We start from the raw sequence: 23,103 nt of genomic DNA, 5'->3' as shown, positions 1-23,103 counted from the left end.
AGGTTTGATAACGCCAACAGATAGTGATGGCTAAGAAGGCGTCTTTAATACCTAGGGTGCAAACCTTTAGTATCTATGCATCTCCTAATTAGTATCATTTTGGTTTCTATGTATCTATTGTTGAATTTCTTAGAATGAACTGCCTTGCTACCTTAGCGAGACCATGTTATGGGACCAAAAATCCAAAAAGAATTAACAGGGAGCTTTTGCTGGATCTGACACCCATCTAATTCCTTCTAAGCCCTGCTTAGTGGAGCTAGTAGCTTTTACAGCAGCGTCTCAACTAACGTCAAATTACCGTCCACCTTCTTGCTTTCCTTCCCTCTCCAGGGCCTGGAGCTTTGCCGAGTAATCGCCACCCACATGGAGAGCTTGCTGCACGCCCGCGAAAAGCGACTCACGCTCCCTCCGAGCGAGATCACGTTGTTGTGAATGGACTGGCCACACACCTCTTCCTCTCCCTCTCTCTCATTCTCTCTCTCTTTCAGGGCTGGCCCAATACATTTTGGTACCTGAGGCAAGCCACAAAGTGGTGCTTCCCCCAGGAAGAAGGTGTGAGTGAATAAGGGGGAGGTAAAGTTTGACATTGGGATTGAGGGTGGGAGACCAGCAGCACCTCCTATTCACCAAGAAGTCGCGATAGAGGTGGCATTGGGGAGGGCTGCTGAGGAGGAGGCAGATATGGCCTGGGAAAATAACTGGTGAATACCAATTAATCCTGAAGTCCCACATGCAAAAACTGCAAAAGGAAAATGGATGTCTGCCTGAATTGAAAAAGCATGCGGGCCTTGACTCACTCTCTAGCCAAAAACCTTTTCAGCAGAGTTTAAAACAGAAATACATGCAGTGTTTGTAATGTGTGGGAAATATAGATTGTTAGACCTTTAAAATGTCCCAGTATTAAGTGCTTACAGTTTGCTTCTAGGAGTGAATAGACCACAACCTTAAGTAAGCTAAAATGCTTTATTTACAGTAATCAGCGGTCTCAATGCTACAGCAGAAACAACAGAGATAAAAGCTTCATGAGTACAAAAATATGAAAAGTATCTTCAAACATGGAGTCTGGGCTTAGGAGCTCCAGCCTTATGCATCTGGCCAGTTATATGGTTCAAAAATAAGAGAGAGAGAAAGGAACAGGAAACAACCTTTATTTCCTCCCTTGCCACAGGACCAATCTGAAACTTCTTTAGCATTTAAGAACTCTGTGATCCTTTATCCATTTCTTATTATTATGCACAATTTATGCAGATTTGGCTGCATAAATCTCCTACAAACATCTGGGGGGTGTGTGTGGGTGTGTGGGTGTGGGTGTGTGTGTGTGCCAGGTTTGGGAAGACTGCACTCGTCTGTCCCTATAGGCTGCTATATATGAGAAGTCCTTCTAGACCAGGAGTTGAAGCCTGGCCCAGATTCTCCTAATAAGAAATTTGAGGTGGGTGGATAGAACCTATGGAAGAACTACTGAGCTGGACCAGATCAAGATGCCATCTGGCCTAGCACTCACTTTGCAACAGCTGTCAGCCAGATGTGTCTGGAAGCTTCCGAGCAAAGCATGATGATGAATCATCCGCTGTTTTTCCCCAGCCTCTGTCTGTTTACGTGCACAAGTTGTTTGCAAAGTTATTCACAAGTTCTGTTGTTTTTTTAACATACTTTGGTCCGGTTTCAAGAATATGGCTTTTTCTGCAACTTTGCTCTTTATTTTTATAAAAGCAACCAGTCTTCAGAAGAACTGCTATTGTGCTATTGGGGGAGAGAGAGAAAGAGAAGAAGCAATAGTTCACACCCTACTTGCTTTATTTTGTAATATTTTTGCACTCAAAATTGCGCTTTTTTGCGGGGGGTTATATTTGTTCACAATTTGAGCAAAATTAAAAGTGTCATTTTATGTCATACGCTCGTGGGTGCCTGGTCTTTTGCTCTTCACCTTTGAGGACAACAAAATCGCATTAATCAACATTCCAAACACACATGCCAACAAGGGTGTGTGCCTGCCCCAGCATAAATGCAAAATAGTTATTGAAGATGCAATTCTACACAAGAGAGGTGGGAAACCCTTTTCAGACTTAGGGCTGCAATCCCTAGGATTGTTCCTTTCCTCTTATTTGGTAATCCATCTCGCTCAAAAATGTCTTGGAATACATGTTGACCTAACCGAGGAGCGTGCCAGCAAAAAAAACACAGGAGCTTGTAAACACTTCCAAGCCCCCAAACATAGATGGGACATGTAATTATATCAGGATGACTGCATGGCTTATTCAATGGTTGGATCTTTCTGTGCCTCTGCCAGCATCTGTTAGCAGATGTTAGATAATCACCCTTATTTATTGCACCATCCATGCCTCCAGGCCCTTACAATCTAGATATCATCAGAGATGAACAGTACTGGTCCTAGAACAATGCAGCAGTATGACTGGTTGGCAGGAACCACCCAATCATGCTCCAGATTGAAGTGAATCCACAACCTGATTGGCTTACAGTAGAATTCCGGAATTAGCCAATCATGTGCAGCCCATTGTGTAAATAATGTATATAAAGCAGATACTTTGAGGGGACATTCATTCATTCCTCCTCACCACTATGAGCTGAATAAAGAGCATGAAATCACTTTGCGACTCTGAGTATATTTCAGTCTGTCGCAATTTTGGGGGGGCCCTTGGGCAAGCTACCTTCTACGAACCACATCCCGCCTCAGTGAGACAAACTCCTCACTGCCATTATCTGCCTCTCCTCTTCCTCATTTCTACCACCCATTGGCTTGCCAGGCAGAAAGCTGTTGAGCAAGCAGGCAATGGTAGATCGGCGAAAATGTCTCAAGTGTTGATTTGTTGGTGAATTTTTTAAAAACAATAGCTCAAAAGCAAAAAAAAGGTCAGCAGTTTTGACAAAAACACACCCCTACCTGCAGGCAGTGGAATTTCCTGCAGCTCCTCGCCACCCCTCATTTCCTGAGCCAAAAGATAGGCAATTAAACAGGTGGGTTGCAATGATGCTGATGTGGAGGAGGTCCAAGAGGCTTTTGGCAGTGAGCATTCTCCTGGTATGTGGGACCTTGGCAGATGCCCGATCATTGTAGTGGTCCTTAATACCAACCCTAGAGGCAACAGGGGAAGGCGAAGGAAACAGGTGGAGATTAACAAGGTGTTGCAATCATTTTGGCTACACATAGTTAAACGTAGTTATAATACAGGGGTGGGGAGCCTGCGGGGCCCTCCAGATGTTACTGGACTTCATCTCCCATCAACCAGTGCTCAGCAATGGTGGCAGATGGGTCCCTTTAAAAACACACACACCCTAATGGGGAAAATTGTGTTGTCTGTTTAAAGCAGTGTTTCCCAACCTTGGGTCTCCAGCTGCTGTTGGACTACAATTCCCATCATCCCTGACCATTGGTCTTGCTAGCAAGGGATGATGGGAGTTGTAGTCCAAAAACAGCTGGAGACCCAAGGTTGGGAAACACTGGTTTAAAGGGATTGGAAGACAGCAAGAGAAGTGGCATCATGCAGGCATTTTTCCATATGGAGACAAAAAATCCATTCCAATAACCTACCAAGTTCCAAAAAGGAGGTGACTGGTCCCTTCATTAATTGACTTGGAAAAGGAGTAGGAAGGAAAGGAGATTGGCAGGCCTCCAGGAAGACATTAATGAGCCACTTATACCTGGTGCTTCCTGTTTTAAGGCCAAGGGCTCCCAAAGCGTAGGAAGAAAGTAGGTCAGAGAGCTTTGGTTTATTTGCTGGCTGACTTTCTATCCTCCTGCCTCACACAGATTTTGCTGAACGAAACGCAGCTTGGGCACAAAACACCCCAATGCCATGATTTGCCTCCATGGGAATGTGCTGTGGTGCATTCTCCAAAAGGGATGATGTCTTCAGCTGCTTCCCCCTCCACTCCTTCTAATCTCCTTCCTCTTGTCTGCATGTTATTGCCCCAGAAAGACAGCATGGGAAGAGGGCTAAAAAAGGGTGGGAGAAGCCATGGCTGAAGGCAGTTAAAAGGAAAGCATGGCTTTCCAGGTTGTGATTTGGTAGTTCTAGCATTTTTTATTTTAGCTTTAGAATTGAAAACAGCTGCTCACTTTTGGGTAAGGATTGCCTCCAGGTGAGCAGTGAAAGGAGCTTTGCAAATCTGCCTCTGCCCTCCCCACACTTTCAAAGTTACTAACACCGCTACATATGGGGAGGCAGACAGTAACTTTTTGCTAATAACTTGCAGGTTTGTGGAATAATGAAGACTTTTTCTTTATTATTCTGAATCAGAATTTTAAAAACCTCTGTCTTTGATGTGTATCATAAACTCAGGCATTCGCTATACCAAAAGGCTGAGGAAAGCCAATTATCCCATGATGCACCAGTGCTGGCCCTGGTTGTGTCAAGGGGAAGCAGAGGCTCAAGGGAGATATTCTGAGGAGAGCCGATTATCCCATGATGCATCAGTGCTGGCCCTGGTTGTGTCAAGGGGAAGCAGAGGCTCAAGGGAGATATTCTGAGGAGAGCCGATTATCCCATGATGCATCAGTGCTGGCCCTGGTTGTGTCAAGTGGAAGCAGAGGCTCAAGGGAGATATTCTGAGGAAAGCCGATTATCCCATGATGCATCAGTGCTGGCCCTGGTTGTGTCAAGTGGAAGCAGAGGCTCAAGGGAGATATTCTGAGGAAAACCAATTATCCCATGATGCACCAGTGCTGGCCCTGGTTGTGTCAAGGGGAAGCGGAGGCTCAAGGGAGATATTCTGAGGAAAGCCAATTATCCCATGATGCATCAGTGCTGGCCCTGGTTGTGTCAAGGGGAAGCAGAGGCTCAAGGGAGATATTCTGAGGAAAACCAATTATCCCATGATGCACCAGTGCTGGCCCTGGTTGTGTCAAGGGGAAGCGGAGGCTCAAGGGAGATATTCTGAGGAAAACCAATTATCCCATGATGCACCAGTGCTGGCCCTGGTTGTGTCAATCAGTGGTTCCCTTGATGAACCCTGCAGTGTAATCTTTCTCCTTCAAAAATCACCACAGCAAATTTTAGCGTGAGACCCTTAAAAACCTCACGCTTCTGCTGTGAAATTTCACCACTGTCCGAGGCACTTTATTAGCCACTCGCCCACCGATCCTTGAAAGCGCCTGTTTCATTTCTGCAAATCAGCAGGCAGGCTTCTCATTTTGTGCCCGCCTCATAGGGTCAGCGTGGCCAATCCGCGCTGAGGTAGGCGGTGAAGAAAGGAGGGGGAGCCTGTTGAGTTGGCCACGCCCCCTACAGTACCCAACACAGGCGTCTATGCATAAACCCCACCCTACGCTCTGTACGTCATTGCGATTGACGGCGTGGAAATGGCGCTTCATGTGCGCGTGCACTAAGGAGCATGCGCAGAGAACATTATAGGCCCTTAAGGAGTCCTTAATATAGAGGTAGAAAAACAAGAATTTTACACGCACAGCTTTCACTTCCGGTTTCCATTCCAACGCCGTAATATAAGGGACGTGGTTACACAACGGATAATGAGAGCGCCACTCCACCCTTCCACGTTCCAATCTCTATAGTGCCTTTTATAGCTGCGCACTTTGCTCAGCGCATGCGCCATTAACTGCCGGAAGTGTATATTTTATATACGCCAATGACTTTCTTTTTTCAAAAAAAAATTTTTTACTGCGTCTGTATAATATTAGATTGACCTCTCTTTTTTTATCCTTGTGAGAGTATCGAAAACACCCAACGGCCTGTTCCGATGTTCACCGGAAGCAGCCGCTCTACCTTTCCCCATCTCTATGGCGATGAAAAAACAGGGGGCGGTGGAGGAGGAGTTGGAAAGAGCGTCGGCATGCGGCGCGTGCGCAGAAGCGGAGTCGCCGTGGCGAGGACGCTCTTTAGCCGCAAAACGAGAAGCCGCTCGGCTCTTGGAGAGCGGGGGAGGGGCGGGGCTTCGGCGCGCCTGCGCAGGGCGAGCCACTCCGAAGCGTGCGCCTGCGCAGTGGCCGACTCTTGCGCCGTGAGGAGGAGGAGGATGCCCCTGAAGTTATTTATAATGTCGGGCCGGCCGCTGGTGACGTAGCGAGGAGTTCGGGCAGCGGCGGCGGAGGAAGCGGCGGCAGCGGCGACGACGCCTCTTCCCTTCCTGGTCTCCCTCCCTCCCTCCGTCCGCCCGTCCTTCCTCCTCCGCCCCCGGGCCTCCGCTGCCATGGAGGGAGCCGGGCCGCCTCTGCCGCTGACGGAGCCGGACTACTCGGGCGGCGCGTGCTGAGGGGCCGGGCTGCTCGCGCGCGGTGAGCCGGGGCAGTTGGTTCCGGGGCGGACGACGCCCCCCCTCTCCCCCCCCAGCGCTTTCCGTAAAGGCGAGACCGGGGGAGGGGGAGAGACCAAGAGGTTCGGGGGCGCCCGCCCTTGTCAGGTGGGAGAGGGGCTCCCGGAGGGGCCGGAATGCGGCCCTGAGGCTGCAAAGGGGCTTCCCAGCTCCCTGTGATAAGGCGGAGATGCAGCGCCAATGGGTTCAGGGGCGGAGAAAAGGTGCCCCGGGCTTCTGGCCCTGCCCTGTTAAGTGGGTAACTAACTACCTCTGCCTTTTCTCTCGCCTTCCTCCGAGGCAGTGATAATTGACTGAGAGGTCAATAGGTTTGGGGGCGAGCCGCGGTCAGAGGCTTTTTCCTTCCTTCCTCTCTTGCTCTTTCTGCCTGTTTTGGTTGGGATAGTGTGGTGAGCATCACGGCAAACATTTGGGGGCGGAGAGGCTTTCTCCCCCCTCCCCATGCCCTGGGAGGACACCGTGGCTCCCTCTTCCCTTTTCTTTAGGAGCCTGGTGGGTGCTGCGGGTTTTTTTTTGCTGGGGGGTGAGGCAGGTTGGTCTTGGCTCCCCTCCTGACCTGCTGCCCATAGAGGGGGCCTTGTGTCTCTCGGCGCTTTCTAAGAGGGTCACAGAGATCAATAGGCTTGCAGTGGGGCCGAGACTTTTATTTTTAGCCCCTGCTTATATAATGGGCCTCCTGGCTTACCCCCCCCCTCCCCATTTTCTTTCGGTTTGTGTGATTGGCTTTGAGCAGTGGGTTTGGGGATTGAGGAAACAGGCTAGGCCTAGTTATAGAGGGCTTCTCATGTCTCCTCCTGAGTGGGAAGCCAAGAGCAATACTCAATGCAGGAAAGAAGGTCTTTCTTTTCAAACTCTAATTAGGTATTGGTACATCCCCCACCCCCTTCTCTTCCTGCTGGAGAGGATAATGGATCCAGGTGCATAAAAATGGGCCCTCCTTCCTGTCTCTTTCCCCTTCTGAGAGGGTAACAAAGAGAGAAAGAAGTATAGAGACAGGCAACATTTCCTCTGCCGCCTTCCAACCTCTAGCTGTATGAGAATTTTCTGGACCTTCTCCCATTTTGATTGGGAGACAGACAGCAATAGGTATGGGGGGCAAAGAAGGCAGTTACCCCCTCACTGCCATACCTCTGTTTTTGGGGAGCGCTGCTCCCCACCCAGTAGGTAGGGGGGGCAACGAGCAGCAGAAAAGCTGTAGAGGAAGGTTCTGGAAGGGGGGGGAGTGCCTTATTAGCCTCTCCTTTATGTTGTGTGGCCCTGGTTCCTTTTCACCTGGAAGGAGTAGGTGATGAACAAGGATCGGGGTGGAAGGGGGATGTCTTCACCATTCCCACCTGTTAACACAGGTCACCTGCTGGCCTCTCCTGTATTCCTAGTTGATGAGTGAGTTAGGGAGGAGGCAATATGTATAGAGGGAACAGATAATGCAGCTGAGTGAACTTCTGGTCTGTTGCTTGACCCTGTGCTTCTCCATGCCTTTAATTGCAGCCACTTTTCCTACTCTTATCCAGGTCAGGCTTGGATACAGCTGGAGGGGGGGGGTTGACACAGGTGGTTTGCATGCCTGGGAAAGGGGCTTCCCAGCTATTGGTGCGGTGGGCTCAGATAATGTATCTTGCTTGTTTCTCTTATCTGCACTTTTCCTCCTTGCTCTTTGCTTACACCATTTTCTCCTCCCACAGATGGAGTGTGCTTAATTGTCCTGGCACTCACCTGCCAAACAAGATTGGTACCACTGGACGAGGAGACCTTGCATTCATCTGTCCGTTCCGTATCAGTACTGGAATGAAACTGAATCTGTAACTTTCTTCTCATTCTCGCAAGGATTTGTTTCCCCTTGCCCCTGCTGCAGGGACTTGGGGCGGTGTGTCTCAGAAGGGTGGAGTGCCTTACCCATCAGGAAGGGCACCTGGTTTGGTTTGCTCTCCGCCTGTGGAAGCTCAGCTGTAGGATTTCTTGTTTTTTCCTCTGGGAGATTATTCCACTAGGATAGACAATGCCTTGAACGGGGACGGCGCTTTCCCACTCACCAGCCCTACAAACCATTCACCGGGGAGTTCAGCAGAGGTGGCGAAGGCAACTGGGGAACTCGCCATGGCTGGGAGTGGCTACACAGACCTGCGAGAGAAGCTCAAATCCATGATGCCTTACCGGGACAATTACAAGGGGAGCGGCACTCGAGACCCTGCCGAGTCTCCCTATGGAGGCACAGGTGGAGCTGCAGAGCGCAAGCGGAAGTACCACGAGGATTCCGGGTCGGAGCCCAGCGACTGCGAGGAGCACCAGCGGGAGGAGGAGGAAGAAGCCCAGAAAGTCAAAAGCGGCATCCGGCAGCTCCGCCTCTTCACCCCCGAGGAATGCGTCAAGATCGAAGCTCGCATTGACGACGTGGTCTCCAGGGCTGAGAAGGGCCTTTATAAAGAGCACACGGTGGATAGGGCCCCTCTCCGGAACAAGTACTTCTTTGGGGAGGGTTATACGTACGGGTCTCAGCTGCAGAGGCGAGGTCCCGGTCAGGAACGGCTGTACCCGCGTGGGGAAGTGGATTCCATTCCCGAGTGGGTCCACGACCTCGTCATCCGCAAGCTGGTGGAGCAACGGGTCATCCCTGAGGGCTTTGTGAACAGCGCGGTGATCAATGACTACCAGCCTGGGGGCTGCATAGTCTCCCACGTGGATCCCATCCACATATTTGAGAGGCCTATTGTCTCGGTGTCGTTCTTCAGTGACTCGGCACTCTGCTTTGGCTGCAAGTTCCAGTTCAAGCCCATCAGGGTCTCCGAGCCGGTCTTCTTCCTGCCTGTGAGAAGAGGGAGTGTCACTGTGCTCAGGTATGGAAACTTGCAGGAGGCCTTTCCGAGTCGTTGGCCGGTTTCAGTTCCTGAATTGATAGCTGTACATCCAGACACATTTGTGTATTATGTGTTGCTTTTGTATACCATGTTCGGAGTGCTAAATGTTTCGTGATCCTTGCTTGTCTTTTACTGTTGCCATTATTCCTGCCTTACAATTTCTGGAACAGAACCTAAAAGAGGAGGTGATTTGTGTGTTGGGCCTGCAGGTGACCTTACAAAGCAACATAAGTGTATCCCACTGACTGTAGCAGCGGTTTTCAAACCTGTCTTCTAGTCAGCCCTAAGATGGTTTGAAATCTCATCCAGGACTCCTCACTGATAAGATCTGTAATGATAGGACAAGCATCTGAGTTTGTTGCACATTATTAATCTTCTCTGCTATATGCAGATGCAAGGACTTTGGGGTTCTAAAACAAATCCTCAGCTTGTGATCAGCAAGAGCAAACAGCACAAACAGAACAAACAATGCAGAATGCAACCTGCAATGTGCAGGGGGTCCTCAGCATACAAACTTGATGCAAGAATGCTTCCCAAGGAACTATTGAGGCAAGGTTCATAAGAGCTAAGAGGAGCTTAGCTGGAGACCACATCAGCTGTAATAGCTTGTGATAAATGCCACTCAGTTTCAGGGGTTCTGAAGCTGTGCCAAAACGAGCCTCCATGGTCTGAGAAACTGCTTCTCTGCAAACATTAACCAGGGGTTGGGGGGAATCCCTGGCCCTCCAGGTTTGGCTGGACTACAAGTCCCATCAACCATGACCAGACCATGCCATCTTGTAGTTAATGGGAGTTGGTGTCCAGCCATATTTGAAGGGCCACAGGTTCCTCACCCCTGCTAATTATTGTGAACTAAAGCAGGGCAGGTGACTTTCCTTATGATGAAGAGTCTCCCTCTCCCAGAGAGAAGGAACTCCAGAGAAGGGTAATGACTGTGTGCTGGAAAAGATAGAAGGCTTCGCTTCAGACTCCTGACAACAGGAGTCAACACAAAAGAAGCAGCAAGTCTGATTGGAAGGAGTGCTTTTTTCACTCTGCCTTCCACTCCAGCTAGGGCACTCTCAAGCCAGAGTTGGATAGCTTGCACCTTGTCTGGGAATTTTCTTTGACTCACTGGGGGCACCTCTGTCCCCCTCACAGCTTGAGAAAAACCTGTTAGTGGAGCAGAGTAATTGTATCTCCCATGCAAACTGGTTTGAGAGCTCTCTGGCTGCAGTTGATTCTCCGTAGTAGTATCATTCTGAAAGTAAAAACCCAATACAAGCAGTAGCAGCCCTCCTAGGAGTGAGTTAAGCCCTGCATGCAAAACCAGCAATTGACCTTCCCTGCTGGGAATTGGGCAGGGAGTCCTTGCTCACTGTACTCCTGAATTGCTGCTGGTGGTAGTGTTTTGTCATTTCTTGTCCACTGTCCTGATACCATGCAATAAGGAAAGCTTTCATATGGGGAAAGCTATCTCAAGCATGCCAACCCTTTAGGACTGAACTAAGTATTAGCGTACCCATTTTTCTACAGGTGTTTCCATGGGTTTCTCCAAGCCCGTTTTCTGTTGGCTATAGAGCCAAGACTGTTACTTTGCAATATGCAGTGCTGATGTTTTCTGTAGCGTTCTCCTCCTCAATTCCTGGCTCTGCTTTTTTCTCTGAAACTGTGTTTACAGTGTAAATACTTACAGGTAACACTAGACAGCGTTAGTGCCTGTGGAAGAGCAACTTCTCCAGGAGCAGAGTGTGAAAGGGCGCGAAATGTTGGGTCAGGATAAGCCTGTGACAAACTGTATTTATAGCTGTGTAAGCCAAAGCCAGCTCTCCGCCAGGATGAGTCAAACATCCCTAATGGTTCCGCGTTGCCATGGCAAAGGGAGGGCAACCAACATTTTTTGGTCTGAAGAGTGAACACTTCTGCCAGTCTGAAAGGCTGCTTGAGGGGGTAACGTGATCCCCTGCTTACATTTGTAAAGCGATCTTCGCATGAGCCAGGAAGGAAAATCTCTCCTTCACATAAACACGGCTTTGCACAATAGTCCAGGTGCATCAATAATAAAGCAGTGTAAGGACTAAGCATTATCTCTAAAAGTGCGCACATTAACCAAGGCTCACGCAGAATTACATGTGGCAGGAACTTCCAGGAAGGGGCTGAGCAGCTGTACACTCTGCAGTTGAAATGAAACTCTGCCTGGTGCAGTTTGATAGCAAGGAAGTGCTAAACACGGGAAATTATTTTGTCAGTCTAACGAAAGGTCTGTTGCAAAATCTGGATGGCTCCCACCATGGTGTATGCAGTAAGAATTGTTGGCCCTACCCATTTTTAAGGGAGATATAATTTATGATAATAATGGAGGCAGCCAGCAGCTTACACTGGTTGCTAAGCCTGCTGAAGCCACCCGCTTCTGCTGTGGAGTTGCCATGTGTGACTAGCAAGACTAACAGGACTCTTGGCATGCACCTGCCTCTCTGGCTGTTTCAGATAGCTGAAGACAGTGGCATCCCTTCAAAAAGACGACTATCTCTTCTTACCTTGCTTATCTGTGGTAACGTTGCAGGGATGCACCCCAAAAGGGGAAATTGGTACCCTAAGACTTGTCCCAGGTGAGCAGGCAAGGGGGTTTTCAGAAGCCTTGCTTTGTATTCATGAATTCTTTGTTTCAAGGGGACAGTGGCTTTTCCTTTTGTCCGAAGCTTTCTGCTCTTGATTCTGATAGAGAACCGGCCGCCCTGTTAGTTTTGTTTTGCGGCAACTATGTCAAATGTGAACCTAATTCATTAAGAAAGGAATGGCTGAAAGAACTCCACCTGTGCTTCAGAGTTGCCAAGTTGGAGGGAAGGAGTGGAATGGAATTCCAGATTATTTGACCATATGAGATTTTCACGGATGGATGGGTGAAGTCCCCTCTGCGTAGAGCAGCATGGGTCTACTGCAGTCTACAGTGTCTGAGCCAGTTCCTCAGGGACAGAAACAGCATTTCCACAAGTCTTTTCTAGTAGCAGAAATCTTCTAGAATTTCAGTAGGCCTACGGGTGGGTCACCGTGCAGCACCTTCACTGTCCTGTTCCAGCTTGCCTGGTTTCCAAGAAAAGAAGGCAGCATTAAGCAACTAGCACACTTTAAATGCAGTTTGAGAGCAGCAGCTACTAAGCCTTTAACTATAAAAGGGCACCTTTCCAAGGGAGGTTGGCCTGAGCAGAAAGTCAGCACTGCCAGTGCAGCGCCCAGCACTCCTAGATCTGCTTGGCACTGCCAGAATGGACTAGGCCAGTGTTCCAGTCACGTGGGCCAGCTGGGTATAAGAACCTGGTCAAGAAGGGAGGGAGTAGTTCTAAATACGGCTGCTGTCGAGAGGGCTGGCAGGGAGAACCTAGCCAAATAGAAGCAGCATGCTTGTTATGGCAACATGAATCTTAATATCGCTTGGTCTGGCTTTTGCTGATAGCGGAGAGGTTGATGCAACAGTTTGCTTTCTGTTTGCAGGAGTTATGTGGGCAGACACTTAGGCTTTGCTCACCATCCTTGTTCTTGAGTGTCTTAAGAATGCAGCTTCCTAATTCTTGCCTCCTGATTGTTCAGCACATGACTGCTGTACCGCCCTAGCTGATATTTATATGCTTTTTGCATGGGAGGAGAGAATCTGTAAGCGCTGCTTCAAATGTTACGAAGAAATGCAGGGAATGGGAAACACAGTCCGTTGTGCTTCCTGTTCTCTACAACTTGGTTGAGAGGGGGGAGTCACTTTGAACTCTCTTGAGAGGCCTTAAAACAAGTTGATAAGATGCCCTTTCACAGAGTCTCCTCCCAGAAGACTTACCTGCTCCTAGTGTAAATGATCAGGGTTTTGCGGCCCTATTGGGAATTTCTACTCCTGTGAAATAGTGTGCAACTAGTTAGGTATGATGCTGTACATAGTTTTTGTAACACTGAACAAGCAAAATCCCACCCCCCATTTTGGCAACTTTCAGGCATGGGCTGGTGGCTAACTGGGGGAGCCCACCATACCTGACATAAATTTTTGAAATCTGTAGCTGCAATGAAGGTGTGTCCTACTGAAATAGAACAACCTAAGTCTATTTTCTGTCATATCTGAATTTGGTCGCTTTCGTACAGTGACTCTTTGGAACTCAGACGTCTGTGCAAATCCATTCATGAAAGCCAGTGCACATATTGTTGCCGTGCTGCTAGGAAACTTCATAGCAAAGTTATTGAAATGATCAGTTTGTGGGGGTTGGGTTATGCAGGCAAGGTTCGAAGTGTATTAACCCTACAAACTTAAACTGGTTTTAATAGTCAAGGCTTTCTCAGTGAACTCTGGGAATGGTAGTTCTGTGAGGATGTTGAGAAACTAGTCTACTAGTTTCAGGATACTTCTGAAGCCACACTAAATAAACTGGGCTTAGCTTAGTGGAGAAGACAAGCCTACCTAGACCCTGAGATCGTCATTTGAGGCCCATCTCTGAGTGTGTCTCATTTTCCAAGGCAAGGCAGATGCAGGCAGGGCATTTTTCATGGTGGCACTCAGTTTGCAGAATGCTGTTGCCCAGGACTCTCATGTGTATCAGGGCTACTGATACTGGGATCTTCACAAACACGTGGCTTCTGTTCGTGGCTAATGATAATGGTAGCCAGGGAATAGAAGGCATTGCTTCAGTATTTCCTGACTGCGAGCAGTCCCTCTGAATAGGAGAAATAGTACTTTGAGTGCCATTGAGATTTTCAGAATTACCCAGAAGTCATGGATGTGGAATCAGGGTAGTGCTGTGTATTGAAATCTTGGCTGAGCCTTCATGGTCTTTGCAGCTATGCTGTAATGCAGATCATGTCAAGGATCTCAAATAGAACAAAAATATTTCTCTCTCCCCCCGCCCACTTTCCCTAGAAGATCTTGGGCACAGTTGTCAGAATATAGTTATTGAGTTTGCTCACATTGCCGCCCAAGCAAGCTAGACTTTGTCCTGTGTTCTCCTTTCCCCCACATCCCCCACCTTCCTGCACGAGCATTCTACCTGTTCAGGTAGATGCTTACCTGAGCCATTGGTCTCTGCAGCCCGAAAAAGAACAAGGTAAACTCTTGGGGAGGGAAAGTGGGAAGATTCTTACACTGGGAATTTGAAGACTCCAGCAAAGCTGGCCCACACTCCTGCATTTGATCTGTGGTTATGGGTGGCAGCGAGGGTTTGGAGTAGGTGGTGCAACCATGCAAGCAATGGTCTGTGTGGCAAATATTTTTATATGGCTTTCTCAAGAGCAGGGGTGGGGAAGCTGTGGCCTTCCTGATGTTGTTGAGCCCTGACTCTCATCATTCCCTGCTGTTGGCCACACTAGCTACAGCTCTTAGGAGTTGGTGACCCCTGCTCTAGAGGATCTCAGGGCAGGATGGTGGTCCCAGGTAATATGCAATCAATCCCCGATATCTCGAGATAGGACTGGAAATGTTCTCTGTCTGAAATCCGGGAGTGCCACCGCTAGTTAGCAATACTGAGCTACCTGGGCCAATGGTCTGTCTCTGTATAAGGCAGCTTCCCACATGAACCTGAGAAAATGGCCTTGTCTGCTGCATTGATGGTGGGCCAGTGTGGCATAATGGTTAGAGTGCCCGCATAGGACCTGGGAGACCAGGGTTCAAATCCCCACTCCCAAAACTTGTTGGGTAAGCTTCGGCCAGTCCCTGCTTTAACCTACCTCACAGGGTTGTTGTTTGGATAAGATGTGGAGGGGGGGAGCATTGCTACCCTGAGCTCCTTAGGAAAAAAGGTGGAATATAAGTGAAATAAACTTAAACGGTGGGCAGAGATGTTATGAAGGGCTATAAGTGTTGGCTGAAGTTGTAGACGGAGCTGTTTGATCACCAGTATGGCTGAACTGGGGCTGAAGAGAAGCAGGAGCAGATACAGCCTTTTAAAACTTAAGTTGGCTTGGTTTGAAATCCCTCTTGGATCTTTCTCTTCCACAGTGGTTACGCAGCTGATGAAATTACACACTGCATTCGACCACAGGATATCAAGGAGAGGAGAGCAGTCATCATCCTTAGGAAGTAAGTGGTGAAGCATCTTTGAAGAGAATGTAATTTGTATATGTTTCTAAAGGGGAAAACATCCTTTCACATTCTTGCTGCTGCCAATACTCTGAGCAGCTAAAACTGGTAGCAGCTAACGCAGACGATTCTGTCCTGGCTAAGCAAAATCACTCTCGAACTTTGTGAGACATAGCTGTTTCCTTGCTCCCATTTGTGAGGCCCATGGTTTGTTTGTTTTTAAAATGTTACGCCGGGCCTCCTTAAGAAGATGCAGGGAGGAACCTGGGGCACCTCTCGATGACCCAGTAAATCCTGGGAAACCGTAACTCTGCTGGGAGGCCGAGGAAGTGTTTTCTTAGCATTCTCAAAACATCCTGCCCCTTCCTAGCACTTAACTGGTAAAACACATTGTGGTCTGTTTTGAAGGCATGCAGCCAGGAAAAGTGGAAAGAATGGACTAGCCCCACTAAATCTTCCTTAAAGTAACAGCGCTTCCTGCCCTTTCCATTGGCTCGCACACATAACACCGGTAGGAAGCAGAGGCTTGGCTTTGCAAATCCAACTCAGAACAGCAGGCTTAAGAGGCCTGAGCGGTTGTGTGCTTGATGTGGTTTTGGTGTGAGAGAGTTTGAACCTCCCTGACGTTTGGTGGGCTCACACAATTGGCTTAAAGCTGAAGGTAATCATTGCACAATACAAATTTGGAGCTTCTCATGGTGCATTCTACACCACAGAGCAGGATCCCCAAATTTAGATCTCCAGGTGTTTTTGGACTACAGTTCCCATCATCCCTGACCCCACTGGTCCTGCTAGCTAGGGATGTTGGGAGTTGTAGTCTAAAAGCAGCTGGAGACCCAAGTTTGGGAAACACTGTTATGGAGTAATGGTGGGCAACCTGCAGTCTTCCAGGTGTTGTTGAACTCCAGTTCCATTAGCTCCAGCCAGCATGGCCTGCGGTCAGGGATTGATGGGAGTTGTGATCCAGTAACATCTGCGTGCTGCTTTCCTTATAGAATCATAGAATTGTAGAGTTGGAAAGGAACCCTGAGGGTCATCTAGGCAAACCCCCTGCAATGCAGGAATCTCAACTTGATCATACATGACGGATGGCCATCCAGCACCTGCTTTAAAAAGGAAGGAGAGTCCACCACCTCTTGTAGGAGTCTGTTCCGCTGTCAAACAGATCTTAGGTCAGAAAAATCTTCCTGATGTTTAGTCAGAATCTCCTTTATTGTATCTTGAAGCCATTGGTTTGGATCCTAGCCTCCGTAGCAGGAGAAGACAAGCTTGCTCTATCTTCCATGTGACAGCCCTTTAGATAATTGAAGATGGCTATCTTACTACTCAATGGGACGCGGGTGGCGCTGTGGTCTAAACCACTGAGCCTCTTGGGCTTGCCGATCAGAAGGTCGGTGGTTTGAATCCCCACGATGGGTTGAGCTTCTGTTGCTCGGTCCCAGCTCCTGCCAACCTAGCAGTTTGAAAGCACGCCAAAAAGTGCAAGAAGATAAATGGGTACTGCTCTGGTGGGAAGGTAAACAGCATTTCCGTGCGCTGCTCTGGTTTCAGTGTTCCATTGCGCCAGAAGTGGCTTAGTCATGCTGGCCACATGACCTGGAAAAACAAATGCCGGCTCCCTCGGCCTGTAAAGCGAGATGAGCACCGCAACCCTAGAGTTATCTGCAACTGGACTTAACTCTCAGGGGTCCATTACTTTTTACCATTTTATTTTACTCCTCTCAGTTTCCTCTTTACCAGGCTAAACATACCCAATTCCAACAACCATTCTTCATAAAGGCTTGGTTTCCAGACCCTTTCTTATCTTGGTCGCCCTCTCACAGGAGTAGATTAACCCCAATGCTGCCTTGCAGGCTGGGTTAGCATCTCCACTCGAGAGAGTTGGAATTGTATCCATGATTTGTGGAATCCTTGGCAGGGAAATGGGAGAGTGTCAGGTTGCTAGTCTGCTAGTGGCCCTGGTTGTGAGCAGTGTCTCCAGTAATGTGCATTGGACAGGGAGCTCAGGGTCCAACCCTTGCAAAACATGGCTCAGTACTTGCTTGAGAACAGAAGTGCGTAATGAGGAAACGATCTAGCTCCGATTCACTTCGAGTGGAATTTTCCTGAACAGTCTGGTAACCGGCGTGGTCATAAAAACTTCAAGGCAGTGGAAGCATAGCAATATTTATGGATTCTTCCTGCATGCTCTGGGCTGCAGCGGAGGGTGGCTGCAGAACAGCCTGGCGATCTCTGAGGTGGAGTTGGTGGAGCGACCAAGAAAGAAATTGGCTTTCAGCTTAAGAGCAGATGGAAAAACACGAGGCTGCAGCTCAGCTCCCAGCTAGTTTCAGGAGCAGGTTGCAAGATTATTTTACCCCATCCTGTTAGTTTGGGACAACCTATTGAGCTACTTAGAAGTTTAAGGAATGTGTTTGCCTGATGAGAAATGGGACCTGGCAACGTGTTGAGGGGCAGGAGGTAAGCAGAGCTCCACCTCTGGTTTCTGAGCCTGCATTAAATTCTGCTTGTAGACATTCAGATAACAGGGTTTGGTCCAGCTGAAGTAGATCAACTGACTGATCGAGAACTGGGCAAGTGTGTCAGAAGTGTTGGTTTTATTTGGGCAGTTAAAAAGATAATCTTCATCAGACTTGTTACTTATGCAAATTACTTAACAGTTTGGACAAGTAACTTCTAAGACATCTTTAGTTTTGAGAGTGTTTGGTAAGGTTGCTATAAACATCAACAAGCCTCTGGATGGTCCACCCCTTTTGGCTTTTATCATGGAATTGCAATATCTCCGTTTAAAAATAATAATCATGAAATGCAAGCCAGAAGGAAGCAGAGCAGCAGCGAAATATTAAAACGCAAAACGTCTGTTTTGAAAAAGTAGTTATGCTACGTTGACAGCAGGCAAGCATCCTCTGGCACTGAGACTTCTTGGAATATTTGACAGGCCTCTTGACTGGTGTGCTAATCCTACAAGCTTCGATGCTTTTTTCTTCTTATGGAAAGATTGCTTCACAAATGCTGGTTTCTGCTCCAGTGCCAAACGCTCTGCTTGGAATCATGCAGCGAGAGAGGCCAGTGGTCAGGGATGCTGGGAACTGTAGTTCAACAACATCTGGAGGGCCACAGGTTCCTCATCCCTGCCCTGCAACCTGCTATGGATAAAGGACATGGCTTCCTTTCTGCGATCCTTGGACCACCTGTCCCCTTCCAACTCCACTATCGCATGTATCCATTTGGCACCTGCCAGTTCAGTTCAGCATGTGGCTTCTAAGACAAATGGGCAGAAGAAGCAGGGTGGGCCATGCAGAAATCTCTAGTCCCATTTGTAGCCCCAGCGTTGCCCTCTGAGTGCGTGTCTCAGGTCCCAGTCAAACTTGTGGTGGCAGAGGAGGGGTCCTGTGGGCAGGTGTAGCTGGGGAAATCCATAATTCTATCCTAGAAAGCAGCTTCTGCAAATCAATAAACAAACGGCTTCTGCACATGCATGCAAAGTTCAAGCTGAAAGCATACACACTGCTTTTTTTCTGTCATGTCGGCTGTGGAAGTCTGCCATTCCTGGGGCATCTGGGGTTTCTTTCGGAAGAAAGCTGGGAAAATCCAACTAGAGTGTTCAACTGCATATATATCAGTGAACTGGCGTCAGATTCAATTTAGGTCAGCATTTCTGTAAATGTTAACTATCATGCTAGGCAGGGATTCTGGTTGGTGCCCAGTCAAGATACATATAAAATACAGATTTCGGGGAGGGGAGAGGCACTTTGAAGTTTCCCCTAGCAACAGATAGGGAGGCCTGACTTTTGCTCATCAGATCACATGTGTGGCATGTGGCCGCCGCCTCTCGCCTGCACCCCTGGGGCAAATGTTGAAAGTTGGCACAGTGTCTCTTAACACAAATAGTGTCTCCTGTTCCGATGCATCTGGTAGAATTAGATGAGCACCACTTTTGTGTCTTAACCCTTCCAGGACCAGGCTAGACGCTCCCCGGCTGGAGACGAGATCCCTGAGTAGTTCTGTGCTGGTGCCAGGGTACGCCTCTGACCGCCTGTCAGGAAGCAACAGGGACCCCATCCTGAAGCCAAAGAGGTCCCATCGCAAAGCAGACCCAGACGCTGCTCATCGGTAAGTGAATCTGCAACGGGACAGGGCAGGAGGATGGCAGCTGCGCATCATAGAGAGAGGCAGGAGAGCTGCTGGGTTGTGTGGAGTGAGGAAGGAGTGACCTCTTGCTTGGCTTCTGCTGGTTTTTGCATGCGACTGTAACCCACGATTGGGAAAGTCCACTTTATAGCCCCGTGGGTGTCAGTCTTTGCACTCAAGTCCAAGTGCCACGATTAATGGAATTGTGCAGAAGCAGTGGCTGCTTCTGGTTGCAAAACGAGGCTTTGGTTTGGAATCTGTGAGTGGAGAAGCAGGTATTGGCACAAAAGAGGCAAACCTATTACCACTGTATATAATCTAATTCTCAGTGGCACCTTAGACCAATGCTACGGTCACCACAAGGGAATGTCTAGGCACCGTTTTCCCCCAATGTTGTTGTCAGTTTCATTTCATACAACACACTAAAACATCAAATACAGTGGACCTCTGGTTAAGTACTTAATTCGTTCCGGAAGCCCGTTCTTAACCTGAAACTGTTCCTAACCTGAAGCACCACTTTAGCTAATGGGGCCTCCCGCTGCTGCCGCGCCACCGGAGCACGATTTCTGTTCTCATCCTGAAGCAAAGTTCTTAACCCGAGGTACTATTTCTGGGTTAGCGGAGTCTGTAACCTGAAGCGTATGTAACTCGAGGTACCACCGTAAAACAATTCGGAATAAAACAAATTGAAGCTTCAAGGAAAATCTTTTAGATCCTTCTCTAAGTGGTGTTTTGCTTTCCCCAGTCGTTAGCCGGAAATCCAGAGATCTCCACGAGGTCGCAGTTGGACCGGCGCCAGTCGCAAAATGAGCCTGACTGATTTCTAACACTGCCCCAAATCCTCTCATTGGTCTGTCTGTCTGTCTTTCTTTCCTCTCCTCAGACCTCGGATTCTAGAAATGGATAAAGAGGAGAACAGGCGCTCGGTCCTCTTGCCCAAGCACAGGAGGCGGAGCCATTTCAGCTCTGAGAACTATTGGCGGAAGTCTTACGAGTACACGGAGGACTTTGACGAGGAAGAGGAGGACGGCAGTCCAGCTCGGAAAGTGAAGATGAGGCGGCACTGAGGGATTCTGTTCTTTCACCCCACCCCCACCCCTTCCAACAGAGATATTTGAGCTGATGAGACTGGCCTTCAGGCTGTGAAATCGTATCTTCCCCCACCCCTCCTCCCTCCCACCCCCCCTTGGCTATTTCTCATCAAGCTTCAAGGTTGTATTCTCCCTCGCCCCCCACCCCTTTTACGCTGAAGAATGGATCTGGAACGGATCTGGCTTTTTTTCTTTTTCCTTAAAGAGAGGCAGCGGTGCTGACCAGGTTGTATCTGCAGCCACCTGCCCTCTTCCCCTCCCCTCGAAAGCGTGGAGGAGCAGCTTGTCTTTAAAGGGGCGGGGAGAAAGCTTATGTTGTTCTTTGAGGCGTTTGGGCTGGAGTGGATTTTGAAGATGCCAAAAAAAAAAAAAAGTGGTGCGTTGAGTTTGCCGAAGGAGTTGAGAATATTCGTTTATGCTCTTGGCGCTGCTGCTTCTTGAAAACGTTACAAATACAGCGTTTCTCCTTCCCCACCCCAATCCTCACACTACCAGCCGCGTGGTGAAATGCTCTCTGTATCGCCGCCCTGCTCCGCTCCACACCAAAGGGCTCCTGATTTCTGAAGCCGACGGCCATGTGAATTTATTTTCCTTGCTGTCATTTCAAAAGCCACCTCCCTCCAGCAACTGGAAATCTAAAGCTTTGCGAACACCTCCTCTTCTTCTTATTTTGGTTTTTTTTTTTGGGTGACACCGGATGACAAAGCGTTTAGGACGTGTTGCACTTTAGTGTCAGGGTTTATTGCCCCCTCCCCTTTGAAATGCCATATAATCCCCCCCCCTTCCCCAAAACCCTTACTTGCTTGGGCTAGCAAGCACCTGTGTTTTCTGCGCTGCTAATGGAAAAAAAAGGATACAGTCGTGTTTTCTCTTTCTGTGAAGGATGCACAGTGGTTCCACATTGGGGCTGCTGCTTGAGGGCTCATTGAGGGGCGGGAGGGGGGCAACTCTTGGAGGGGGAGGAGCTGCTTGGCTGGAAACCTCAGATTCTGCCGAATCCCTCACACTAACAGCATAGGGCCCACACCTAGCATTTTCTGTATAAACATAGTTATTTTGAAAACATTTACCCGCTTTGTTTCGATTGAGGCTTTCCTTCTCCGCACTCTCCTGGAAAAACAGACTTTCCGTCTCTCTTGACACTTGAAAACGATGCTTCTGTGGCGGTTGTCCATTCTTAAAGGTAGATGGCCCCAGGCAAACGCATCTGTGTGGGGCAGCCCTCCTCCCTTGGTTCTCAACATCGGCAGACTCCCAGTGACGTAGGTCTTGGGATCAGTGAAGCAGGATGTTTAGGCTGCCCCATGCAGAAGGCGAGAATAGTGGGTGAATTGGCATCCTTTTCTGCTTCTTCAGTGACTTCAGGCAATGGGCTCCCCTAGCTCCTAGTCTTGCACCAAAAGCATCTTGCTAAAGGCATGTCAAGACCTCGTGTTTGGAGCTGTCAGCTGGCCTCTTAACGTGCTTCATGCTTCTTTCCTGCTTGAGCCACGCCCAGAAAAGCACATCCTGTTGCCCCCAAAGAGTTCAGCTTTTAAATGTTAGGTCTTCTCCCCAATGGCTGTAACCTCTCTCTCTCTCTGCTTCCTGTTTTGTCCCAGCCTGCCTGGAAGAGTTTTCAGCGTTCACGAACCAGGTCAGAACCTGGGTTCAAATCGCCTAAAAATCACCCTTATTTTTTTTAAACCACACACGAGAAGCCCAGCTTTCTGAACCAAAAATCTGTGGTTCAAAACGTCTGCCCTTAAGCATCCTGAACTTCATTTGTTCTTCTCAACTCTCATACCTGAGGAATTCTCTTTCTCTCCCCACCCCCCGCCAACCAGGTCGCACGTGCCTTTTTGCTATGATCTATATACCTCATAACCATCAAATTACCTTATGCTTTTGACGAGCGAGGAGGTTTTGACCCCCAATCCCCAGATTGCCTCTTGTGTTTTATTCAACAGGGGCTGATGCTCACCTCCTCTAGAGCTTGCTCCGCTGGGATGGGCCAACTCACCATATTGCTACAACACGTAATATAATTATTATTTTTAATAATTTGTCTTCCCTCCTGACTTGCCACCAGAGTGGAACCTTTTTGCTTTCAAAGAGTTATGGCTTCATCATAACACCAGTTTTCCTTCAAAGTTCCTTTGGGCGTGTGGGCTGCTCCTGCTTGCTAGTTTGGTGGGGCAAATGTGTTGAGCTTGGCTGTTCCTTGCTCCTTCGCCACAGGTGAGGAGAAAGCAGGATGCAGGTGGGACGCCAGATTGCCAAAAGTTCCCAAAATACTCTGGTCTGCAATGCTAGGCTGTTTCTGTGACTGGCAGTACAAGAAACATCAATGCTTTTTTTTATTTTGCCAGCACGCCATCCAAGAAAATGGATGTTGGTGCTTGGACTAATCTTAAGGACTGAAGGGCTTTAGTAGATTTGCAGCCTTCAAACTCGGCATCCCTGTCAGTTTAGTGTATTTCCCACCAGAATTTGGGTTTTATTTTACTGCAGAGTTTTTTGTCGACACCCCACACAACTAGTTTCGTTTAACCCCCTCCTCTTAAGTGTTAGAAAACAGGTTTCAATTTTTGCTTTGTGATTTGCCATAACCGAGATGAAGTTGACTCGTGGGTGAGCATTCCAGATCCGATTTTTCTCCCGTAAATAAGGCCTTTGCTTCTCTGCTCCCCTGCTGCATCGGCACTGAACCGACCATACGGTGAGCAAGGAGCCAAAT

The 23,103-nt window shown here is 48.5% G+C and overlaps 2 protein-coding genes across 2 annotated transcripts in view; both read left to right on the top strand.

Moving 5' to 3' along the window:
- MYO15A (myosin XVA) overlaps window positions 1-1,893 on the top strand; it is a 98,417-nt gene extending 96,524 nt beyond the window's left edge. The window contains exon 65 of the mRNA XM_081839454.1: window positions 331-1,893. Within this exon, the coding sequence (XP_081695580.1) occupies window positions 331-432 (102 nt within the window). The 3' untranslated portion in view covers window positions 433-1,893. The remainder of the gene's footprint in view (window positions 1-330) is intronic.
- A 4,073-nt stretch (window positions 1,894-5,966) lies between these two features.
- On the top strand, window positions 5,967-21,280 carry ALKBH5 (alkB homolog 5, RNA demethylase). The gene is made up of 5 exons (XM_081839961.1): window positions 5,967-6,250; window positions 7,971-9,119; window positions 15,082-15,162; window positions 19,120-19,275; window positions 20,177-21,280. The coding sequence occupies exons 2-5, from the start codon at window positions 8,383-8,385 to the stop codon at window positions 20,358-20,360; spliced, it is 1,158 nt and encodes a 385-aa protein (XP_081696087.1). The 5' UTR covers window positions 5,967-6,250; window positions 7,971-8,382; the 3' UTR covers window positions 20,361-21,280.
- Window positions 21,281-23,103: the final 1,823 nt, after the last annotated feature.

The sequence above is a fragment of the Podarcis erhardii genome, assembly GCF_964252035.2.
Source record: "Podarcis erhardii genome assembly, chromosome: 14".
Lineage (NCBI taxonomy): Eukaryota > Metazoa > Chordata > Lepidosauria > Squamata > Lacertidae > Podarcis > Podarcis erhardii.
This window is presented reverse-complemented; position numbering and strand designations above follow the sequence as displayed.

What these genes read in the sequence shown, in the direction of transcription:
- ALKBH5 (XM_081839961.1), top strand. Translation starts at nt 8,383, where the DNA reads ATGGCTGGGAGTGGCTACACAGACCTGCGAGAGAAGCTCAAATCCATG. An exon ending in GGGAGTGTCACTGTGCTCAG is followed by an intron (nt 9,120 to 15,081) that starts GTATGGAAACTT and finishes TCTCTTCCACAG; the next exon opens with TGGTTACGCAGCTGATGAAA. An exon ending in GACCCAGACGCTGCTCATCG is followed by an intron (nt 19,276 to 20,176) that starts GTAAGTGAATCT and finishes TCCTCTCCTCAG; the next exon opens with ACCTCGGATTCTAGAAATGG.